At 38.1% G+C, this 19482-nt stretch overlaps 1 protein-coding gene across 7 annotated transcripts in view; it reads left to right on the forward strand.

Moving 5' to 3' along the window:
- Positions 1–19482, forward strand: part of GPHN (gephyrin) — a 719765-nt gene that overhangs the window by 425998 nt on the left and 274285 nt on the right. For all 7 annotated transcript variants that reach the window (XM_025392025.1, XM_025392028.1, XM_025392024.1 and 4 more), the window contains one exon: positions 15559–15625. In XM_025392025.1, the coding sequence (XP_025247810.1) occupies positions 15559–15625 (67 nt within the window). The remainder of the gene's footprint in view (positions 1–15558; positions 15626–19482) is intronic.

The following is a 19482-nucleotide window of genomic DNA, read 5'->3' on the forward strand; positions in this document are numbered from 1 at the left end:
CCAGTGATTGCCTTGGCATAGTGGGCATGGACAAGGGGGTGGCTTGTTTCTCATTGGACAATCTTTTTTAAAGTGTCCTTGCAAACCACACTGATAACAAGCCCTACTGGGTGATTGGCCTGCTCCATTTTCTGTCCTTTCTGAACCACTAAGATTTGTTTGTCTGAGGGTCATGACTAAGGCTGCAGCCTTTCTCTGATCTCTTTTCCTTTTCAACCTATTCCTCTTGGTCCCTGTTATAGAACACTGAGGTTGCCAGGTTTAATAATGCCTCCAGATTTTGTTCAGGGCCCAGGGCTTGCTTTTGGAGCTTTCTCCTGATATCTGCAGCTGATTGGGTAATAAACTTATCTTTTAGGATCAATTGACCTTCAAGGGATTCGGGTGACAGGAGAGTATATTAAGGCCTTCTGTAGCAGCTAGAGGAAGGCGGAAGGATTTTCTTCCTTTCCCTGCGTTATGGTGGACATCATTGAATAATTCATGAACTTTTTCCTAGTTCTCCTTAGTCCTTCTAGAACACAGGTCAGCAGATGTTTGTGACTCCAGTCCCCATGGTCTGAGTCAAAGTCCCAGTGGGGATCCATACTAGGGACGGCTTGCTGACCAGTAGGGAATTTGTCCCTTTCCAGATATCTCCAAACTCTCAGGCTGCAGCTAAAGCTGCATTCATTTCATTAAAGGCCAGGATTTGATTTAACAATAGCATGGCATCTCTCCAAGTGAGGTTGAAGGTTTGCCCTGGACCCTGTAGGACATCTATATACCTATCAGGATCATCTGAAAACTTTCCCACATTTACCTTGATCTGCTTGGAATCAGAGAGGGAGAAGCAAACATGTACCCGGGTTGGGCCAAATTCCCTTCCCTCTACAGCTTGGAGGGACATAACCAATAGCCCGGGGGGTTTTGTGGTCCTTTGGAGATTTCTTTGTTTGTTTCCTTCTGGGTGGGGGAGATTAGAAGATGCTTATCATTAATAGGAAGGGGAGCTGTAGGAAGTCTAGGATATGGAGATAAGCTGAGAAATCCTCCTGTGGGATGTAAATTGCAAGCTTTGCATAGTTGTGGATTCTCCTTCATTGAAAAGAAAGCTTGGACATAAGGTATTTCACACCATTTGCCTTCCCTCTTACAGAAAAGGTCAAGCTGCAGGATAGTATTATAATTTATACTTCCCTCAGGTGGCCATTTTTCCCCATCCGAGAGAGAATATTAGGGCCAGGCCATAGTCCAGAAAATAAGCCACTTCTTTTTCAGGGTTTGCGGGTCAAATTGGTCCCAATGGCTTAGGATGTATTTCAAGCGTGAGCCTGTTGATGCCTGAGTGTTTTTCGTGTGAAAGAAAAAACCGCCCACGGTTTCAGTTTGTTTCCCCGCCCCTCCCCCCCCCCCCCCCCCCCCCTCCCCCCCCCGCCCGGCCCAAGAACCCACAATGGTCCCTGGACCCTGTTGATCGGAATAGTTGTGCTCACCAACGCAACAGCAGATCCCCCTCTTGCCCAAGAACCCGCAATGGTCCCTGGACCCTGCTGACTGGAATAGTTGCACTCACCAAAGCAGCAGTAGAAACACTCGTTTTCCTCCTAGACCAAAAAGAGGACTGAGGAACGTCAGATTTAGTGGCCCTTACTGACACATTCTCGAAAACCTGCACCCGTGCCTTTCCTCTTAGACCACAAAGAGGACCAAGAAAAATCAGATTTAGTGGCCCTTACTGACACATTCTCGAAAACCTGTTAGAGTCCTAAGCACTCTCCTGTTCATACTGGGACTTTACCCTTGTCCTATAAAGATGATATGCCCCAAAAATGGAGTGGAGGGCCATACCCTGAGGGAGGAAAGGATTTTCAGAGTTGGAAGAGTGATGCCTTTTGTCCTCACTTCTCATCATATGGATAGGAAGGATATCATTTCTGAGACTCCCCATATCCTAGCTTCAGGAATAGCCTTTGTTAGGCCTGCTAGTCTGAGGAGGGATCCTAAAATTCCAGATAGTCCCCCCCATGACGAGGCTTTGAGCAAAAATTATGTCTTTCTGATTGGTGAACCTGACTGCCTAAAGAAAGGAACAGAGTCCCAAAATTTATACTAGAAATCATTCTTATAGGAGAAACTAGAAAAGCACCAGAAACAGGGAGTGGTTTTTAGAAGAGGGGCTAGCCTCGGAGAAGAGAGGTGGGAGGAAGTTTGTCTGACAGGTGTTAGGATCCAGTAGGCAAGGGTCAGGATAGATAGGATAGATGGGTGAGTCTTGCTTGGGTGGCATGACTTTGAGAGTTCACTCATAGCTGTAGGGTCAACCAACTTTTTGTCGGGACCCCAGAGCCGAATGGCTTTCCTCTCTGTTGATCCTCAGCCCAGCCCGGAAGTCCAGGAAAAGCGGAAGCTGGTTCCAGGCAAACCAACACTCAACTCCGAAGAGTCGGGGGTTGTTAGCCCTTTCCCAGAAAGTCTGACACCCGTGTCTTTAGTCTAGAGGCCTTACTGGTTGCTTTTAACTGGCCAACAGGTGCCCAGTATTTAGCCCCTGAATTCTAAGGAAAAATAGGACAGAATAGCAAGCAAAAGGGGTCCAATGGTACTCACTGCTTGGCGATAGTCCCTTTATGGTCGCCAAGATGTGTCCAGAGTTGGTTCCTTCCGGTGGGTTCGTGGTCTCGCTGACTTCAAGAATGAAGCCACGGATCTTTGCAGTGAGTGTTATGGCTCTTAAAGGTGGTGCAGACCCAAAGAGTGAGCAGCAGCAAGATTTGTTGTGAAGAGCAAAAGAACAAATCTTCCACAGTCTGGAAGGGGACCCAAGCGAGTTGCCGCTGCTGGCTGGAGGTGACCAGCTTTTAGTCCCTTGTCACTCCCATCTCCTGCTGATTGGTCCATTTTACAGAGCACTGATTGGTCCGTTTTACAGAGCGCTGGTTGGTCCATTTTACAGAATGCTGATTGGTCCATTTTACAATCCTCTTGTAAGACTGAAAAATTCTCCAAGTCCCCACTTGACCCAGGAAGTCCAGCTGGCTTCACCTTTCAATTAGACAGCACCACACTACATTATAGTATTAGAGTATTCTGGGTTTGTCCATGTACTTAATTTGGATGTGGGTTTTATACCTTCCTTTTTTTTTTTTTTTTTTTTGCATGTAAATGTTGTTCATTCAGATTGAAGAACTCTGTTGAGCATTTCAAGATGGGTCTGGTTGTGATCAGTTCTCTTAGCTTATGTTTGTCTGGGAAACATTTTATCTCTCTTTTATATTTGAAAGATAACTTTGCTGAATACAGTATTCTTGGATGGTTGTTTTGTTTTGATCACTTTGAAAACATTGTTTTACTCCCTCCTGGTCTATATGGTTTCCGTGGAGAAGTCTATTGCCAAACAAGTTGGAGCTCCTTTATATGTTGCTTGCTTCTTTTCTCTTACTGCTTTTAGGATTCTCTCTTTATTCATGACCTTTGATTGATTATTATATGCCTTGGAGTAGTCTTATGTGGGTCCTATCCGTTTGGTGTTCTCTGACCTTCCTATACCTGGATATTTATATCCTTCTCAAGATTTGGAAAGTTTTATTATTATTTCTTTGAATAAGCTTTCTACCCCTTGCTCTTCCTCAACTCCCTCTTGAACATCAATAAAATAATTTCTAGATTTGTTGTTTTGAGGTAATTTTCTGTATCTTACAGGTGATCTTCATTGCTCTTCATGCTTTTTGCTTTTTTCTTCTCTGTGTCTTTTCAAATAGCCTATCTTTGAGCTCAATTACTCTTTCCTCTGCTTGACCCATTCTACTGTTGAGAGCTTCTAATAAACTTTTCAGTTGAGCAAATATATATCTCAGTTCCAAGGTTAATGTTTGGTTTTTAATTATTTCAATCTGTTCCTTAAATTTCTATGATACATTTTTGAATTGCTTTTCTGTGTTATCTTGGAGATCACTGAGTTTTCTTAAAACTACTATTTTGACTTCTTGGTTAGGGAGCTCACATATTGCTGTTTCATTAGAGCCAGTTACTGTTTCATTGCTTTGTCCACTTGGGAAGATCATGGTTTCCTGTTTACTATTGTTTCTTTTGGATATATGTACGTGTTTGCATTGGAGGATTAGTTATATTTACTCCAATGTTCTGTCTGGCTTGTTTTGCTTTTTTTGTGTTTGTTTTGTATCATCTTAAATTTTAGATTCAGGGGTACATGTACAGGTTTGTTACATGGGTATATCACATAAGGCTGAGGTTTGTGGTACAAATGATCCCATCACCCAGGTAATGAGCATAGTACACAAAAGGTGGTTTTTCAGCCCTTGACCCCCTCCCTCTCTCATACCTTGGTAGTCTGCAGTGTCTATTGTTCCCATCTTTATGTCCATGTGTACAAAATGTTTAGCTCCTACTTATAAGTGAGAACATGCAGTATATGGTTTTCTGTCCCTGCACTAATTTGCTTATGATAATGGCCTCCAGGTACATCCATGTTGCTGCAGAGGACGTGATTTAATTCTTGTTTATGGCTGTATATTATTCCACAGTGTTGTATGTATCATATTTTCTCTTTCAATTCAGGATATATTTGATTCGAAGCTTTTGTTTTTTTTTTTTTTACCACTTCCCCATTTTCAGTCCTGGGTGACGCATTATCTCCAGGTTCACCTAAGCTCTAGTAAATGATTAGAATGCTACCCTTCTTGGATGAGGAAGGTGAAATATGGTATATCCTTCCAGTGAAGGAAAGCTGGGCCAGTGTTTCATGCCCAGGGAACCTGTGGGATGCACCTCCTACAGCATGGTGCTGCTGAACAGCCATCACGATTTAGCATCTCCTTTGGCTGAGTTTATGAGCAGTTTCCAGGGTCAGAGACTGTAATCCCACCTCCTCCCTTTGTCTCTGCCTATCCTCATGTATATTTGTTTCTTCAGATACTTGTGATGCTTCCCATGGGTTAAGGGACAGGTCTCCTGCCAGGGAATGCAAAATGATGGGAAGCTGGCTGTTCACCTTGATCTCACTTTTCCAATGTTAAAACAGTAAGTTGGAGGAAAATTTTCTTCATGTTTGGTGCAAGCAGGATGGGGAGGAGGAACATCATGGATGTGGAAGTCTGATAGTCTTACTGTCTGTTCGGAGTTTTTTTACTTCTTTCTGGCCCCAGGGCCACATCTCATCCTCATATTTGAGTTCTGGGATATTTCTAGTGATAATCTCTGTGCTGTTCATTTGCTTTTGGTTTCCTGTTGAGAGGAGTGAAACCAGCCTGCTTGTACATTGCCATTTTGAAACCAGAAGTCTCTGGTTTCTTGAGATTTCCTCCTTGATCCATAGATTATTCAGAAGTTTATGATTTAGTTTCCAAGTATATGGGAATTTTCCTCTTATCTTTCTGTTATTGATTTCAACTTTGATTCCATTGTGGTCAGAGAAGATACTCTGTAATTTCAATTATTTTAAATTTGTTTAGGTTTATTTTTATGGTCACAGATATGGTCTATATTGGTAAACAAAATGTGTATTATTCTGTCAGGCGGAGTGTTCTATCAATTCAATCCTGTTGATTTGTGTTGCTGAGTTGTTCTATATGCTTGCTGGTTTTCTGTCTAGTCATTCTGTCTTATACCATAAAAGTGACTTATATCCAAAATATACAGAGAACTTCTAGATACTTACCCAATTTATGTGAAAACTTACATCCACACAAAAATCTACATGCAAATGTTTATAACAGCCTTATTCATAATTGCCAAAAGTTGGAATCAACCAAGATTTACTTCAATAGGTAAATGGATAAGCAAATTGTGCTGCATCCATACAATGGACTCTTATTCAGTAATAAAATGAAAATGAGCCATCAAGCCACTAAAAAAGACATCCTTACATGCATATTGCTAAATAAAACAAGCCAGTGTGAAAAGAATACATATTATGTGTTTCTCACTTTATGACATTGTAGTAAAAGTAAAATTATAAGAACAGTAAAATGATCAGTGGTTGCCCAGAGTTTTTGAAAAGAAAGATATAGCTGAATGGATAAAGCCCAACAGATTTTTTAGGGCAGTAATACTATTTGATATGATAGCAGTAACACTATTTGATATGAAGTAGAAATACGGAAACATGACATTATACGTTTGTCAAAACTCATAGAACTTTATCACAAAGAAGGCTTAATATATGCAAATTGCATTTGATGGATCCTAGAAAGCAATGAGGACTCTGCCAATATAATTTACATGCATTACAAAATAAATGAAACAACCTCATGGAAAGGGGTGAAGGGGAAAGGTACTGACCTAAATAACTTTGGATATGAGTGGAGTCTGTAAGACTAAAGGTAAAAGCAACTGCACATAAGCACTTTAGTTGATAAAGTTGTATCCCATGGAGGTATTGGCTAACAATTCTAATTTTAATATATACGTATACTGGAATTGAATAGTTAATAAATGGATGGCAGATAGTGAGAGACAGGTTTCTCACTGTTGGAGTGGGAAATTACATATGTACAAGCAAGGGGAGGAGGCTAGAATGATCCAGGTGATCCTAGGTAATGTATTAGAGTTGGAGACATCAGTAGGAATTCATATCTAGCTTTAACATAGATACAAATGGTTACGTACAGAAATATGTGTAATATATATGTACACAGGTTAGTTTACACACATATTCCTTTCCTCTGTCAGCAGAGAGGGTCCAAAAGAAATGACATACTGGCCGGGCGCGGTGGCTCAAGCCTGTAATCCCAGCACTTTGGGAGGCCGAGACGGGCGGATCACGAGGTCAGGAGATCGAGACCATGCTGGCTAACACGGTGAAACCCCGTTTCTACTAAAAAATACAAAAAATTAGCCGGGCGGGGTGGCGGGCGCCTGTAGTCCCAGCTACTGGGGAGGCTGAGGCAGGAGAATGGCATGAACCCAGGAGGCGGAGCTTGCAGTGAGCTGAGATCCGGCCACTGCACTCCAGCCTGGGCGACAGAGTGAGACTCCGTCTCAAAAAAAAAAAAAAAAAAAAAAGAAATGACATACCAGTATGAAATGACATAATTAATGCTGAAATCTTAATTTGTATTACCTTTTGGCAATAAAAGGAGCCTGGATTCCTTGGAAAAATGGCTGATTCTGAGACCAAGGCAGGAAATATACAAGATGAGCCTGTAAATCCAAAGTAAGGAAGAGCTCAAGAAAACAAACTACAACAAAAACACACGTTGGCGGGTATATATTAAAGGGGCATAGGAGTCAATTGACATCTCCCAATGACCAAAGATGTAAAAATGTGAGCAACAGAATAAGCAGTATTTTATTATAATCCAAAGTATAACATAAATATCCATGAGTCCATGCTTATACAAATAACTTTTTGCATAAATTAATTCATGAGGGAGAAGAGACAAATGTCCTGTGCATAAGATTTCCAAATAATTTATATAGATGCTCCACCCTCAAGGAAGGGGCACATAACTCCTCACTGATTAGGCATGGGCTACACACAGTGACTTCCTTCCAAAGAGTACAGAATTGGGGGCAGTTGGGGAAGAGTAACTTTGCTATGGGGGGCACCTGACAAATACCTCCACTAAGAGATCAAAAACAATATCAACATTCATTAGTCAGATTGATAGCATATACTTGTGATATGATGTAATAAAAATGGCTCTATACCTCTATAGTCTTCTTCTAAAAATCCCATAACCCTAGTCTTATCTTCAGAAAATATCAGACAGACACCATAAGTGGACATTCTGCAAAAAAAAAAAAAATGAGCAGCGCTTACCAAAGCTATCAAGGTCATCAAAAACAAGGAAAGCCTGAGCATCTATCACTGCCAAGAAAAGCATAAGGAGACATGACAGCTAAATGTAATTTGGTAATCTGAATGGGATCCTGAAACAGAAAGAGGGTATTAAGTACAAAATAAGAAACATGAATAAACTGTGAGCTTTAGTTAATAATAATGTGTCAATATTGGCTCACTAATTGACACAAAGGTTCCATAATAATACAAGATGTTAAATGTAGCGGAAACATGGTACAGAGAATATGGGAACTCCCTATACTATCTTCTGCATTTTTCTGTAAATCCAAAACTGTTCTTAAAAATGAAGTCTATTTAATCAAATAATAATGAGATATTCTATACAACTATCAAGGAACAAATGATTTCAATATTATTTAAATTGTTCCTGAGAGCAGTAAAACGTAAACATTTCTCAATTCATGTTATGAGTCTGGGATAATCTTATTACAAAACTAGAAAATGGTGGTAGAAAAAAGGGAAGATGTAGGTTAATATTCATTGTGAACGTGGATGTGAAAACTTCAAAAATAAGATACTAACGTATCAAATCTATAAGTATATTTTTAAAAGATACATCAGGATAAACATAGATTTATTTCGAGGACACAAAGATGGTTACTGATCAGCATGAATCACCATATTAACAGATTAAGGGAGAAAAGTCATATGACCTCAATTGATGCAGAAAAAGCATTTGATAAAATTCCACACCTGTTTATGAATAACGACTCTTAGCAAGCAATAATGAGAAGGGAACTTCCTTAATTTGACAAAGCAAATATAGTTAATAATTAGATATTATTAATATTCTCTTTAAAGTTAGGAATAAGACAGAGTCCAAGTGTATTTCTGTCCAATATTGTACAAAGTAAAAGAAATAAATGATACAAGCATTGAAAAGGACAAGTAATCTCCCATGATTACTACATGGGAATTATTTAAAAATCAGTAGTCTTTTAGAAGTAATGGAAGAGTTCATCAGGTTTGTTGGATAGAAGATCAGGATACATCAGTTGCTGTCCTATAAATCCAAGGCGTATTTTTTAAAGGGACCGAATTTCATATTTACTGTTTATTTCATGATGTAGAGATTGTAACTGTAGCATAGTTTCTGAGCATTCCTCATTTCATCAAAATGGATTTAATAAATGTCCAAATGGTGAAGATACTGTATTAGGTGCTATACAATAGGTTCTATACAGAATCGACCCTCTAGAAGTTTATAATTTTGGGGCACCCTGCACTAACAGATGGAAATACGCTAACTGTGGAACAGAAATAATAAGCCAATACATATATGAACAGTAAAATGTTTAGATTTAAGTTTAAAATTACAAAAAAAGAGACAACTTTATCTCAACCTTTTTATTATGAAAACTTTCAAACATATGCCAAATTAAAAGAATTTTACAGTGAATACTTTAAGATTCTACTGTTAACATTTTATTGTAGTTGCTTTATCACTTATCTGTCATCTATTTGGCCAAAAGAAATTAAAAAAGAAAAACACTGACAACATCTAGCATTGTCAGGAGAAGCAGCAACAGTGTGTTGATGGGAACGTAAATTGGTACAAACACTATGGAAAATTACTTTTATACAGTAAAACTGCACATCTGCTTATTCCTGTGACTCATAAAATCTGCTTCTAGCTATATACCCTAGAACATTAGCTTTCAAATGTTTCTGACCATAAGCCACAGTAAGAAATGTACTTAACATTGTAATTCAATACCCACATACATATGTGTATATATATGTATGTGTCTCTATGTATGTGGGTATGTATATATGCATATATTTGTACATAAACAATATGCACACACATATACAAAAGGCACAAACTTTTCTGTGTCAGTATTTATCCTAACTACCAGGAAAGCATTCTGATATTTTCTGTTCTGTTCTTTTTTAAAAAATGTGGCAACTGAAGTCAGTTTTTACTGCCCTATTAATTGGTCATGACCTACAATTTGAAGAACATTGTACTAGAGAAAGCTTTGCACATATGTAATATTGTACAGCATTGAAAATGAACTATGTAATATTGTACAGCATTGAAAATGAACTATAGCTATGCATATCAGCATGGAGGAATCTCACAAAACACAATGTTGAGTGAGAAAACCAAGTTGTATAAGAATATACACAGTGTGATTTCATTTGTATATAAATTTCAAAAGCACGCTAAAATGAAAATCTACTTAAACATATGTGGAAAAGTATTTAAGTAAATGACTTATATAAGCACCACATGGATGAACCTTGAAAACATTAAGTAAAAGAAGCAAGTCACAAAAGGCGACATATTATATGTTTCCCTTTATGTGAAATGTCTAGAAAAGGCAAATCTGTATGGACAGAAAATAGCTTAGTGAATGCCTAGGGCTGGGAGTTGCAAGAAAATGTGGAGTGACTGCTAATGGGTATGGGATTTTTTTGTGGAGGGTGATGAAAATGTTATAAAACGGATTACCGGGATGATTGTACAACTCTGTGAGAGTATACTTTTAAAACTATTGAATTGTATCTTTTAAATGGGTAAATTGTATGGTATGTGAATTTTATATTGATAGAGCTGTTTTGCAAAGAAAGTAAGAGAATGTTTTAAAATTCAGGATGATAGTTATTTGGAGAAGGGACTTGAGATCAGGGCAAGGCACACAGTACTCTTTGAAGGTATCAGTGATAGTGTATTTCTTCACCTAGGTAGTAGGCACATCAGTGGGATTTTTATTGTTATTGTCTGTTTTATACACATGTCATACCTTGTTGTATATTTAATTTTAACAGAAATTTTAAGAGAAGCACTATTTTTCATATTATTCTATTCTCATGCCTGTTGTGATCAAGTTTAACATAGAATATTGAACTTCTAGTGTAAATCTAAATTAGGACCAGTTTTCATCCAAATATGTCCTGTTTTTAAAAATTACTCTTTTTGTACTAAAATTTCAAAAAAAATAGAATAAAAAGGTAACCATCCCATTATATAGTCTGTGGGTCAGGATATACTTAACTATAACCTGTTTGCTTTTCTTCGTCACCTTGCAACCACCCTAATTCACCTGTTACGTTTTTTGACATTATCTTAACTGTATTCCTTGCTTCCTGTCTTGCAACTCTCCAAAAATTTTCTACTTTGCAGCCAGAAATATCTTTTGAAAATACACATATTAGTATGTTATTTCTCTGCTCAAAATTTTTTAGCAAAATCTCTCTCTCCACTGTAGAAAAAGTCTATGGATAAAGACTGAATTCTTTAAGATTACCTTCCAGGGCCTATATAATTTGTCACTGCTGCTTTTTGCATCAGCTTCCACGCACACTCGTTGTTGTTACCACACATATCAGGTTCTATTGTTAGCTTCTAAGTACTTTGTACATGCCATTTTCTCTGCCTTGAGTATTCTTCCTCCCCTCTTTACCTCTGTATAACACCTACCGGTTATTCAGGCAGAAGCTTAGATTTTTCCTTCCTTACAGAAGCCTTCTCTTAACTACTCCTGTCCTCCCTTACCTAAGACTAAAATGTCCTTCCTATTGTTCCTGAAGGATTTTTGCTTCATATACATTTACATTTATTTAAAATATGTTTTATATTTTATATACATAAACAAAAACAAGGCGCTATGTAACATGCTGAATCAGATACATGAGAGAAAATAAACAAAGAATCAGTCAACTTGTATTTAGTGTTTGTTATTATCAGACTTTCTTTTCTTTATATCTTCTGTCATCCCCTTTCAGTTCATCTTAGACTATTATTCCTGAAATAGTGCTTTGTAATATTAGTAATAGCAGAATCCACTAATCATCCCCAGTGCCTTAAGAATACATTCTAGCTCTTTACAGTGAATTCATGACTTCTACTGTCTAATTCTAATGTACTTTTTTAAAGGAAAGATGGACCAAGTATTTATTCAATGCCTATTATGTACTAGAGTATACTGTACATTATATTTCAAAGATTATGTTAATCCTTTTAACAACTCAAGTTCTGGAAACTAAGGATTAGAGAAGTTTAGTGATGAAGACAGGATTACACTAATAGTAAATAGTAGTACCAAAATTCAAGCACAGTTTATCACAGCAGTTCTCAAACTTTTCCATGGATTAGAGTCAACTAGAGAATTTGTTAAAATACAGATTACTGGACCCCACCCTCATAGTTTTTTATCCAATATATCAGCAACGGAGAGGAGGGGGTAGGGGTAGTATGGGAAATTTTGCCTTTCCAACAAATTCCTATATGATTTATATGTTTCTGGTCCAGAGACCACAAACTGAAAAATACTAATCTATCAGACAGCAACATCTTTCCGGTGGTCCTTCTTACCTCACATTACTCCTCTATAAGTAAGCAAATGGATGCTTGCTGGTGAGAGACAATACACTCAAAATGCACTTGGTACTTTTTATAACTCTGTGCTTTTGCATTATTGTTTCCCTCCTCCTAAACTGCCCTTCTTTTTGGTTTTTGTTTTGTTTTGTTTTTTTGAGATGAAGTCCCACTCTTGTCACCCAGGCTGCAGTTCAATGGCATAATCTTGGCTCATTGCAACCTCCACCTCCCAGATTCAAGCAATTCTCCTGCCTCAGCTTCCAGAGTAGCTAGAATTACAGGCACCTGCTACCACACCCAGCTAATTTTTTGTATTTTCAGAAGAGACAGGGTTTCACCATATTGTCCAGGCTGGTCTCGAACTCCTGACCTTGTGATCCTCCCGCCTCGGCCTCCCAAAGTGCTGGGATTAAAGGCGTGAGCCACCACACTGGCCTACTTTTTTTTTTTAACCTATGGTACTTTATACCAATTTGTATTACTACTTACTATCTTGTGTTGTAGTTGTTTATATGCTTTAATGTTCTACATTTTACATTTATAAACTTCTTAAGCATTTGGGTTGCATGTATTCCATAATACTTAGTACAGATCTTTAGCTATTTGATAAATATTGGAATATGCTAAAACTTTGGAGCTTATAGGTTTTAAATTATTGAATGATATAATGTTTGTGAAAATACTTTATTAATTCTAAAGCATTATATAGAAGAGAAGTACTTCCTCCTTGCAGTGACTCTGGACATTCTGTAGGTGAAAAAGTATATCTCAAAATTAATTTTTAAACACTTCAAAGAGCTCAGGGAAATGAGAAAGAATAAGTAAATCTCTGATCTCATGTTTTGCCAAAATAAAAGGCAAAAAAAATTGATGGGAAGTAACAAATGTAATCTCCTGGCTATATAGCAAAACCTTTAATTATATCACATATGCATACATAAACACACACACAGAAACATAGTGGTTTGGATATAACTGTTGGTTATATTAGCACTGCTACTAGCATGTCAACCTAGAGCAAGTGAAGGATTATTGGAGACATAAAAAGCCTGGATTTGATTACCAAAAATTGGAATAAAAAGAATGAACTAAGTTTTCACTTGCCACTAACCTTCTAATGGAGGGAGTTACAACTTTCTTGGAAAATAAAATCCAACACATTTCATAATATGTGATAAAATTGTCACAGTGATGTCAGTAAGGATGAGTTCATGGACATTAATAAACACAGGATGGGAGGAACTTACTGTATAAAGTTACAAAGATCCCAAAGCCATGTATTAATCAAATTCTTTGTACTCCAAATTATTTTTCCATATTTTGTAGGTAACTGTATTTGTCTTTCCTTCATAGAAATGTTGGGAGGATAATATGCAGTAATTGTTATGATAATATTTCTAGTTTTTTTTTTTTTTTTTTTTTTTGAGACGGAGTCTCACTGTGTCTCCCAGGCTGGAGTGCAGTGGCGTGATCTCGGCTCACTGCAAGCTCCGCCTCCCGGGTTCACGCCATTCTCCCGCCTCAGCCTCCCAAGTAGCTGGGACTACAGGCGCCCGCCACCGTGCCCGGCTAATTTTTTTTTTTTGTATTTTTAGTAGAGACGGGGTTTCACCATGTTAGCCAGGATAGTCTCGATCTCCTGACCTCGTGATCCACCCGCCTCGACCTCCCAAAGTGCTGGGATTACAGGCTTGAGCCACCGCGCTCGGCCAATATTTCTAGTTTTTAGAAGGAAAGGTGCTACAAACTTCTGGATGTAGCTAATACTGTATTCTACAAGGGGTTATTGTGCTCTTAGTTAAAATTCTAGATTTATTCAGTAAATTGCTAGATTTGCTTACATGAAAATAGAGAACTTAATATTGATGACATTCCAATCATATTGATATAATCAATTAGCTATCATATTGACAAAAAAGTACAATGTAGCATTTTAGTTTGGAAAGAAAAACAAAATTCCCAAGTAAACAGGAACATATTAAGAACTATATAATTACCCAGTGCCATTTTGTCACTAAAGTACTTTATCCAATTCTGACTGCCAGAACTAAAACAGATTTTGAAGAAATATCATTAAGATTAAAGGTCATAAAATAGCCTTAAAGTTTTTAATGAAACAATGAATAGTTTTTCTAGTAAGAAGGCGGCCAGCAGTAAACAGTTTTGTATAAATGGCAAGTTGTAAATAAATGGCAATCTTCTCTTTCAGATCGTAAATAGGACAAGAAGAAAAAGTAATAAAATATAGGACAGTTTTAGTTTATTTCAAAGAATAAGAGTGGTTAAAGAAAAACTCAAGACGTTCGGGGAAGAGTATTCTTACATTACTTTAAAAATACTGTAAAATTTTAAAAATAGCATAATTTCTTTGTTTTCAAATTATGAAAATGAGATAATGTTACCAGATCAAAGTAGCACAGCCAGTGAATGACAGCATAATTCCAGCTCTCATATGAAATCTAGGCCTTTGATCCTTGTCTCCAGTCTTCCACTGCTTTTCCATTTTTTATGTTTCTTAACCAGTTACTTTAAATGTGGCCTGGAAATTGACAATTATCTCTGAAAGACCTTTCTAGCTTAAAATGCCTGCGATTGGCTGGGCGCGGTGGCTCACGCCTGTAATCCCAGCACTTTGGGAGGCCGAGGCGGGCGGATCACAAGGTCAGGAGATCGAGACCACGGTGAAACCCCGTCTCTACTAAAAATACAAAAAATTAGCCGGGCGCGATGGCGGGCCCCTGTAGTCCCAGCTACTCAGGAGGCTGAGGCAGGAGAACGGTGTGAACCCGGGAGGCGGAGCTTGCAGTGAGCCGAGATCTCGCCACTGCACTCCAGCCTGGGAGACAGAGCAAGACTCTGTCTCAAAAATAAATAAATAAATAAATAAATAAGTAAAATAAAATGCCTGCGATTATCAATGGGTCTATTAATGAATGAGCTCTCCAACCTCTTCCCTTCTGCCATTCACTTGTGAAAAACCTTGTTTTACTTTAAAACTTATAGACTTCCTGAGAAGCAAGACCTCGAATCTAAATCTTAAGTGCTTTTTGTGTTAGACTTTTGAACATAAATAGCACTAAGCATTTTTAATACACTATCTCAAACTCTTAAACAATTGTATAAAATATGAAGAAGCTGAAGTTAGACAAAATAGGCAATTAGACTTGGTCAGATTACTTAAAAGTAGGTAAATTATTCTGATTCCACATTCAGTACATTTTTTCCAATTTGCCATACTAACCATAATGTAAAAACTTCAACCAGAATGCCTAATTTGTATAGCAAGCAGTGAATGTCTTAAGATAACAATTTTATTCCTAAAACAGTTGTTCACATGTAAAGTAAAATGATTGTTCTTTGTTGTTAATGTATTTAAACTGGACATTCATTGCAATTTAGTATTCATCTACTTTCTCTTTTCTTTCAGGCCTGTATGTGGAATCAGAGGGAAAACGCTCATAATTAACCTGCCAGGTAGCAAGAAAGGATCTCAGGTAAATCACCTGGACATATTAATGTTTTAGTGTAAGAGATTTTGACCAGCTGTGAAAGTTAGCCAGCCAAAAAGTTGGAGCACTCCACAAGACTGCCCTCACTTCTGATACCAGTTGCAGGATTCCCAAAGTCACTCTTGGATTCAGTAATTCAATGGAAAGACGTAGAACTCACTAAAAACTGTTACACTTACAGTTATGGTTTATTATGGGGAAAAGATACAGATTAAAATCAGCCAAGAGAAGAAGTGCGTAAGACAACGTCCAGGAATGCTACCAAACACAGAGCTTCCCTTGTCCACTCCCTGTAGAGTCATGAATGCTTTACTCTCCTGGCATTTGTGTATGATAATATACTTTTAATATTGCCAATCAGAGAAGCTCACCTGAGTTTTTGATGTCCAGAGGTTTTTTGTTGTTGTTGTTGTTGTTGTTGTTGTTGTTGTTTTGGTTTGTTGTTGTTGTTGTTGCAGTTCATCATATTTTGCCCATATGAATGACCTTTAGTCTTTAGTGCTTCCCAGAGATTGGATTGATAGCATTAGTCTCCAGTACGTTCCAGAACTGACACCATGTGGCCCAAAGTCCCCATCATAAGTCATATTGTTAGATTGGTGACCAAAGCCATCAGGTAAACAAAGACGTTGCTGTCACACATGACATTCTGAGGACCTAGAGATCTCCTCCAACTAGTTAAGGGCAACCACTTTTACCCTCAGACTCTCTTAGGGTACTGTTAATTCTTCGCTCTACAAGCTACCCGCTGGCCTTTGGCCGAGACTTTTTTTATTGTACAGCAACACAGTCATGTTTGTCTGGGCATCTATATTTACTATGGCATTTATGTGACAGACACAGCAGTAGTATCAGTGTGAATATGCCTAAGATTTGGCTGAGGCAGTGTAGGGTATGGTTAGATTTAGAGAAATAGCTAATCCATCCACTAAAGCCATTACATACATTTTCATAATTTTGTATAAATTCAATAATTTGTCACCTTAATCTACTACCAAAAATACTATTGATATGTTTGTACAGAACTATATATCATAGAAATTAGCTGATGGTTACCTAAGTGCAGTTCTTCCTCAGGCCAGTCATTTTCTATTGACATTATATCCTGAGGAGGCTTTAATTGAATTTCCCAATACACTTAGCCATAACCTAAAAAATAAAAGTCAAAAGATACTGGCACATTCTTAGAGTCCTTCTCAAACATTAACAGACCAGAATGTCTCCCAGAATGATGCTAATCAGGTTTGCAGGCTTATTGGATTCCAAAAATAGGAGTAGTCTCAGCAACATATGACCACTCTTTCAAGCATCTGTTACAGTTGAGCTAAGAAACAATGTCATCTCTTGTTCTGAACCTCTTTGGAAATACCAATGCAGTATTATTTCCCTTACTGCATAACCTATCCATTCATTCCTTTACCCTCAGCTACCATTCCTCCTTCTATTTATGCCCAAACTTTTCCACCTTTTAAAGAGTTGTAAGGTTTGGCCACTGTGCTAATTCAGATTGCCATTGGTAATACTAGTTTAGCAAGTTCCTCCTGCACAGTCTATTCCCATTCATATAGAGTAGGATTGTATCCCTTACTTTCATTTTAGCTAGCATAGATAACAATAACCAAGAGATTGTGTGTTTAGCTTCTTTCTTTATATTCTTCATCTCCTTATGCATCCAGTGAGACAACTTTTTGGGAATTATCTCCATTAACTAATCACAGTACAGAAGCAATTCCATACTGTGGTTGACACTGCCTTCACTCAGTGATCAAAGGTTCATAATCCCACACCCTCTCTTCACTTCCTAAGCCATTTATTTCAGTGAATCAGGGTCTTTCTAGAAAATCTTATTTTTGACACCAACTGTAAGGAGTTTTAGCCAACTGCAAAAAATAGCAACGTACAAATGTCAAGTACTCCACAAAATTGCCCTCACTTCTAACCCTAATTGCAAATTCAGGAGATCCTAAAATGACCTTCAAGTTTAGTAATTTACTAGCATTCATGGAACTCACAGAAGGCTGTTATACTCATGATTATTGTTCATGCAAGGAAAGAATACGGATTAAAGTCAGCCAAGGGAGGAAGTGCATAGGACAGAGTCTAACAGAAGTAACAAATGAGGAACTTCTGTTGTCCTCTCTCTTTGGAGACATGGACATACCACCCTTCTGGCATCAGTTTGTGATACCACACATGGAGTAATGCCAGCTGGGGATGCTTACCTGAGTCTTTGGTATCCAGAGCTTTTATTGGGACTCAAACACTTACTGCCAGTGTGGCTGACCTGTAATCTTTAATCCTAAAGTAGAGAGAAGCACTTGGGGGCCTTCCATGTAGAAAGTAGGGTCAGAAGGCCGAGTGCAGTGGCTCACGCCTGTAATCCCAGCACTTTGGGAGGCCAAGGCGGGCAGATCACGAGGTCAGGAGATCGAGACCACCCTGGCTAACATGGTGAAACCCTGTCTTTACTAAAAATACAAAAAATTAGCCAGGCGTGGTGGCGGGCGCCTGTAGTCCCAACTACTCAGGCAAGCCGAGATCGCACCACTGCACTCCAGCCTGGGTGACAGAGCGAGACTCCATCCCCCGCCAACCCCATTAAAAAAAAAAAAAAAAAAGAAAGTAGCGTCAGAAGGCCAAGAAAGGGAATATGAATATATATCCAATTCACTTAGGAACTTTTATGCAGGTGCAAAAACTTAGTCAAAGTAGTCACAAGATTGTTTAATAGACAGATGAATGACACTCCATGTTTACTGCTAGACACCAAAGCTTTGTGTGAAATCTTGAATTAACAGGGAGAGAGGAAGGGTAGCCTATACCTGTCTGTTCTTTTCGTGATCCCTTCCCCTCATTCCTGAACTGCAGTCTAACATTGTTAGACTGTCTCTGGTGCCCAAAGTCCATAGGCAACAAAGACATTCCTATTAGGCATGAAATTCCAAGGACCTAGAGATCACTCCCAGAAGCTGAGTGTAAAGACCAGACCTCTCCTCGGTCAAAGTTAAATTCTTTACTACACAATCTTTAACGAGTAAACTGATTGAGCCATACACAGATAGGCCAAAAGATTAGGCATCTTTCCCGATATTATGTAACCCTCCAAAAATTTTTAAGATTTTTTTTTTCACATCTTAGATTTTAAGCTATTACTTCAAATGTGAAAGAGAAAGACCTCCACCTATTCTGCAAATATATCTGGCCTTATGTTCTGGTTTTTAGGTTCTCACCTATTCTCTTTTGGTGATATATTATAGATAATAGTGAGCACCTCAGCAGCAGATTATATTCACTTTATGTAGTGCTCTTTACAAGCTTATTTTATATTTTGCATGCTGTATGATGTTACCTAGCTATACTTTATGATGGTAGTTAGAACTTCAGCTCTCTGGACAAAATAATCTGATTCTCACATAGGTCGTTAGTTCTACTGCCCTGCTCTAACTAAAAATATGAAACCTCTTTCCTGCCTCTTTTTAAACAACTTCAGTACCAATAAATCTTTATTTATTCATTGTATTTTCCCCAGAAAAGGAGAAGGGATAGGAAAAGAGTCAGCATGTGTGTTTAAAAAAAATGATTAGAAGATGGGAAAAGAAGTAGACAGTATAGCAACATCAACCTTCAAATAAACATTCCCCAGTGGTGGGGTCACCGAAGCCCAAAGGGGCTCAGTCTCCTGCAGTTCAAGAATGAGGGGTCGGGATTAGGAAAAATAACAGACAGGTACAGGCTACCCTCCTTCCCCATAAATTCAAGATTTCACACAAAGATTTGGTGTCTAGCAGTAAACATAGAGTTTCATTTGTCTGTCTCCTATTAAACAATCTTGTGGCCACTTT

This window comes from Theropithecus gelada, chromosome 7b (assembly GCF_003255815.1).
Source record: "Theropithecus gelada isolate Dixy chromosome 7b, Tgel_1.0, whole genome shotgun sequence".
Classification (NCBI taxonomy): Eukaryota; Metazoa; Chordata; class Mammalia; order Primates; family Cercopithecidae; genus Theropithecus; species Theropithecus gelada.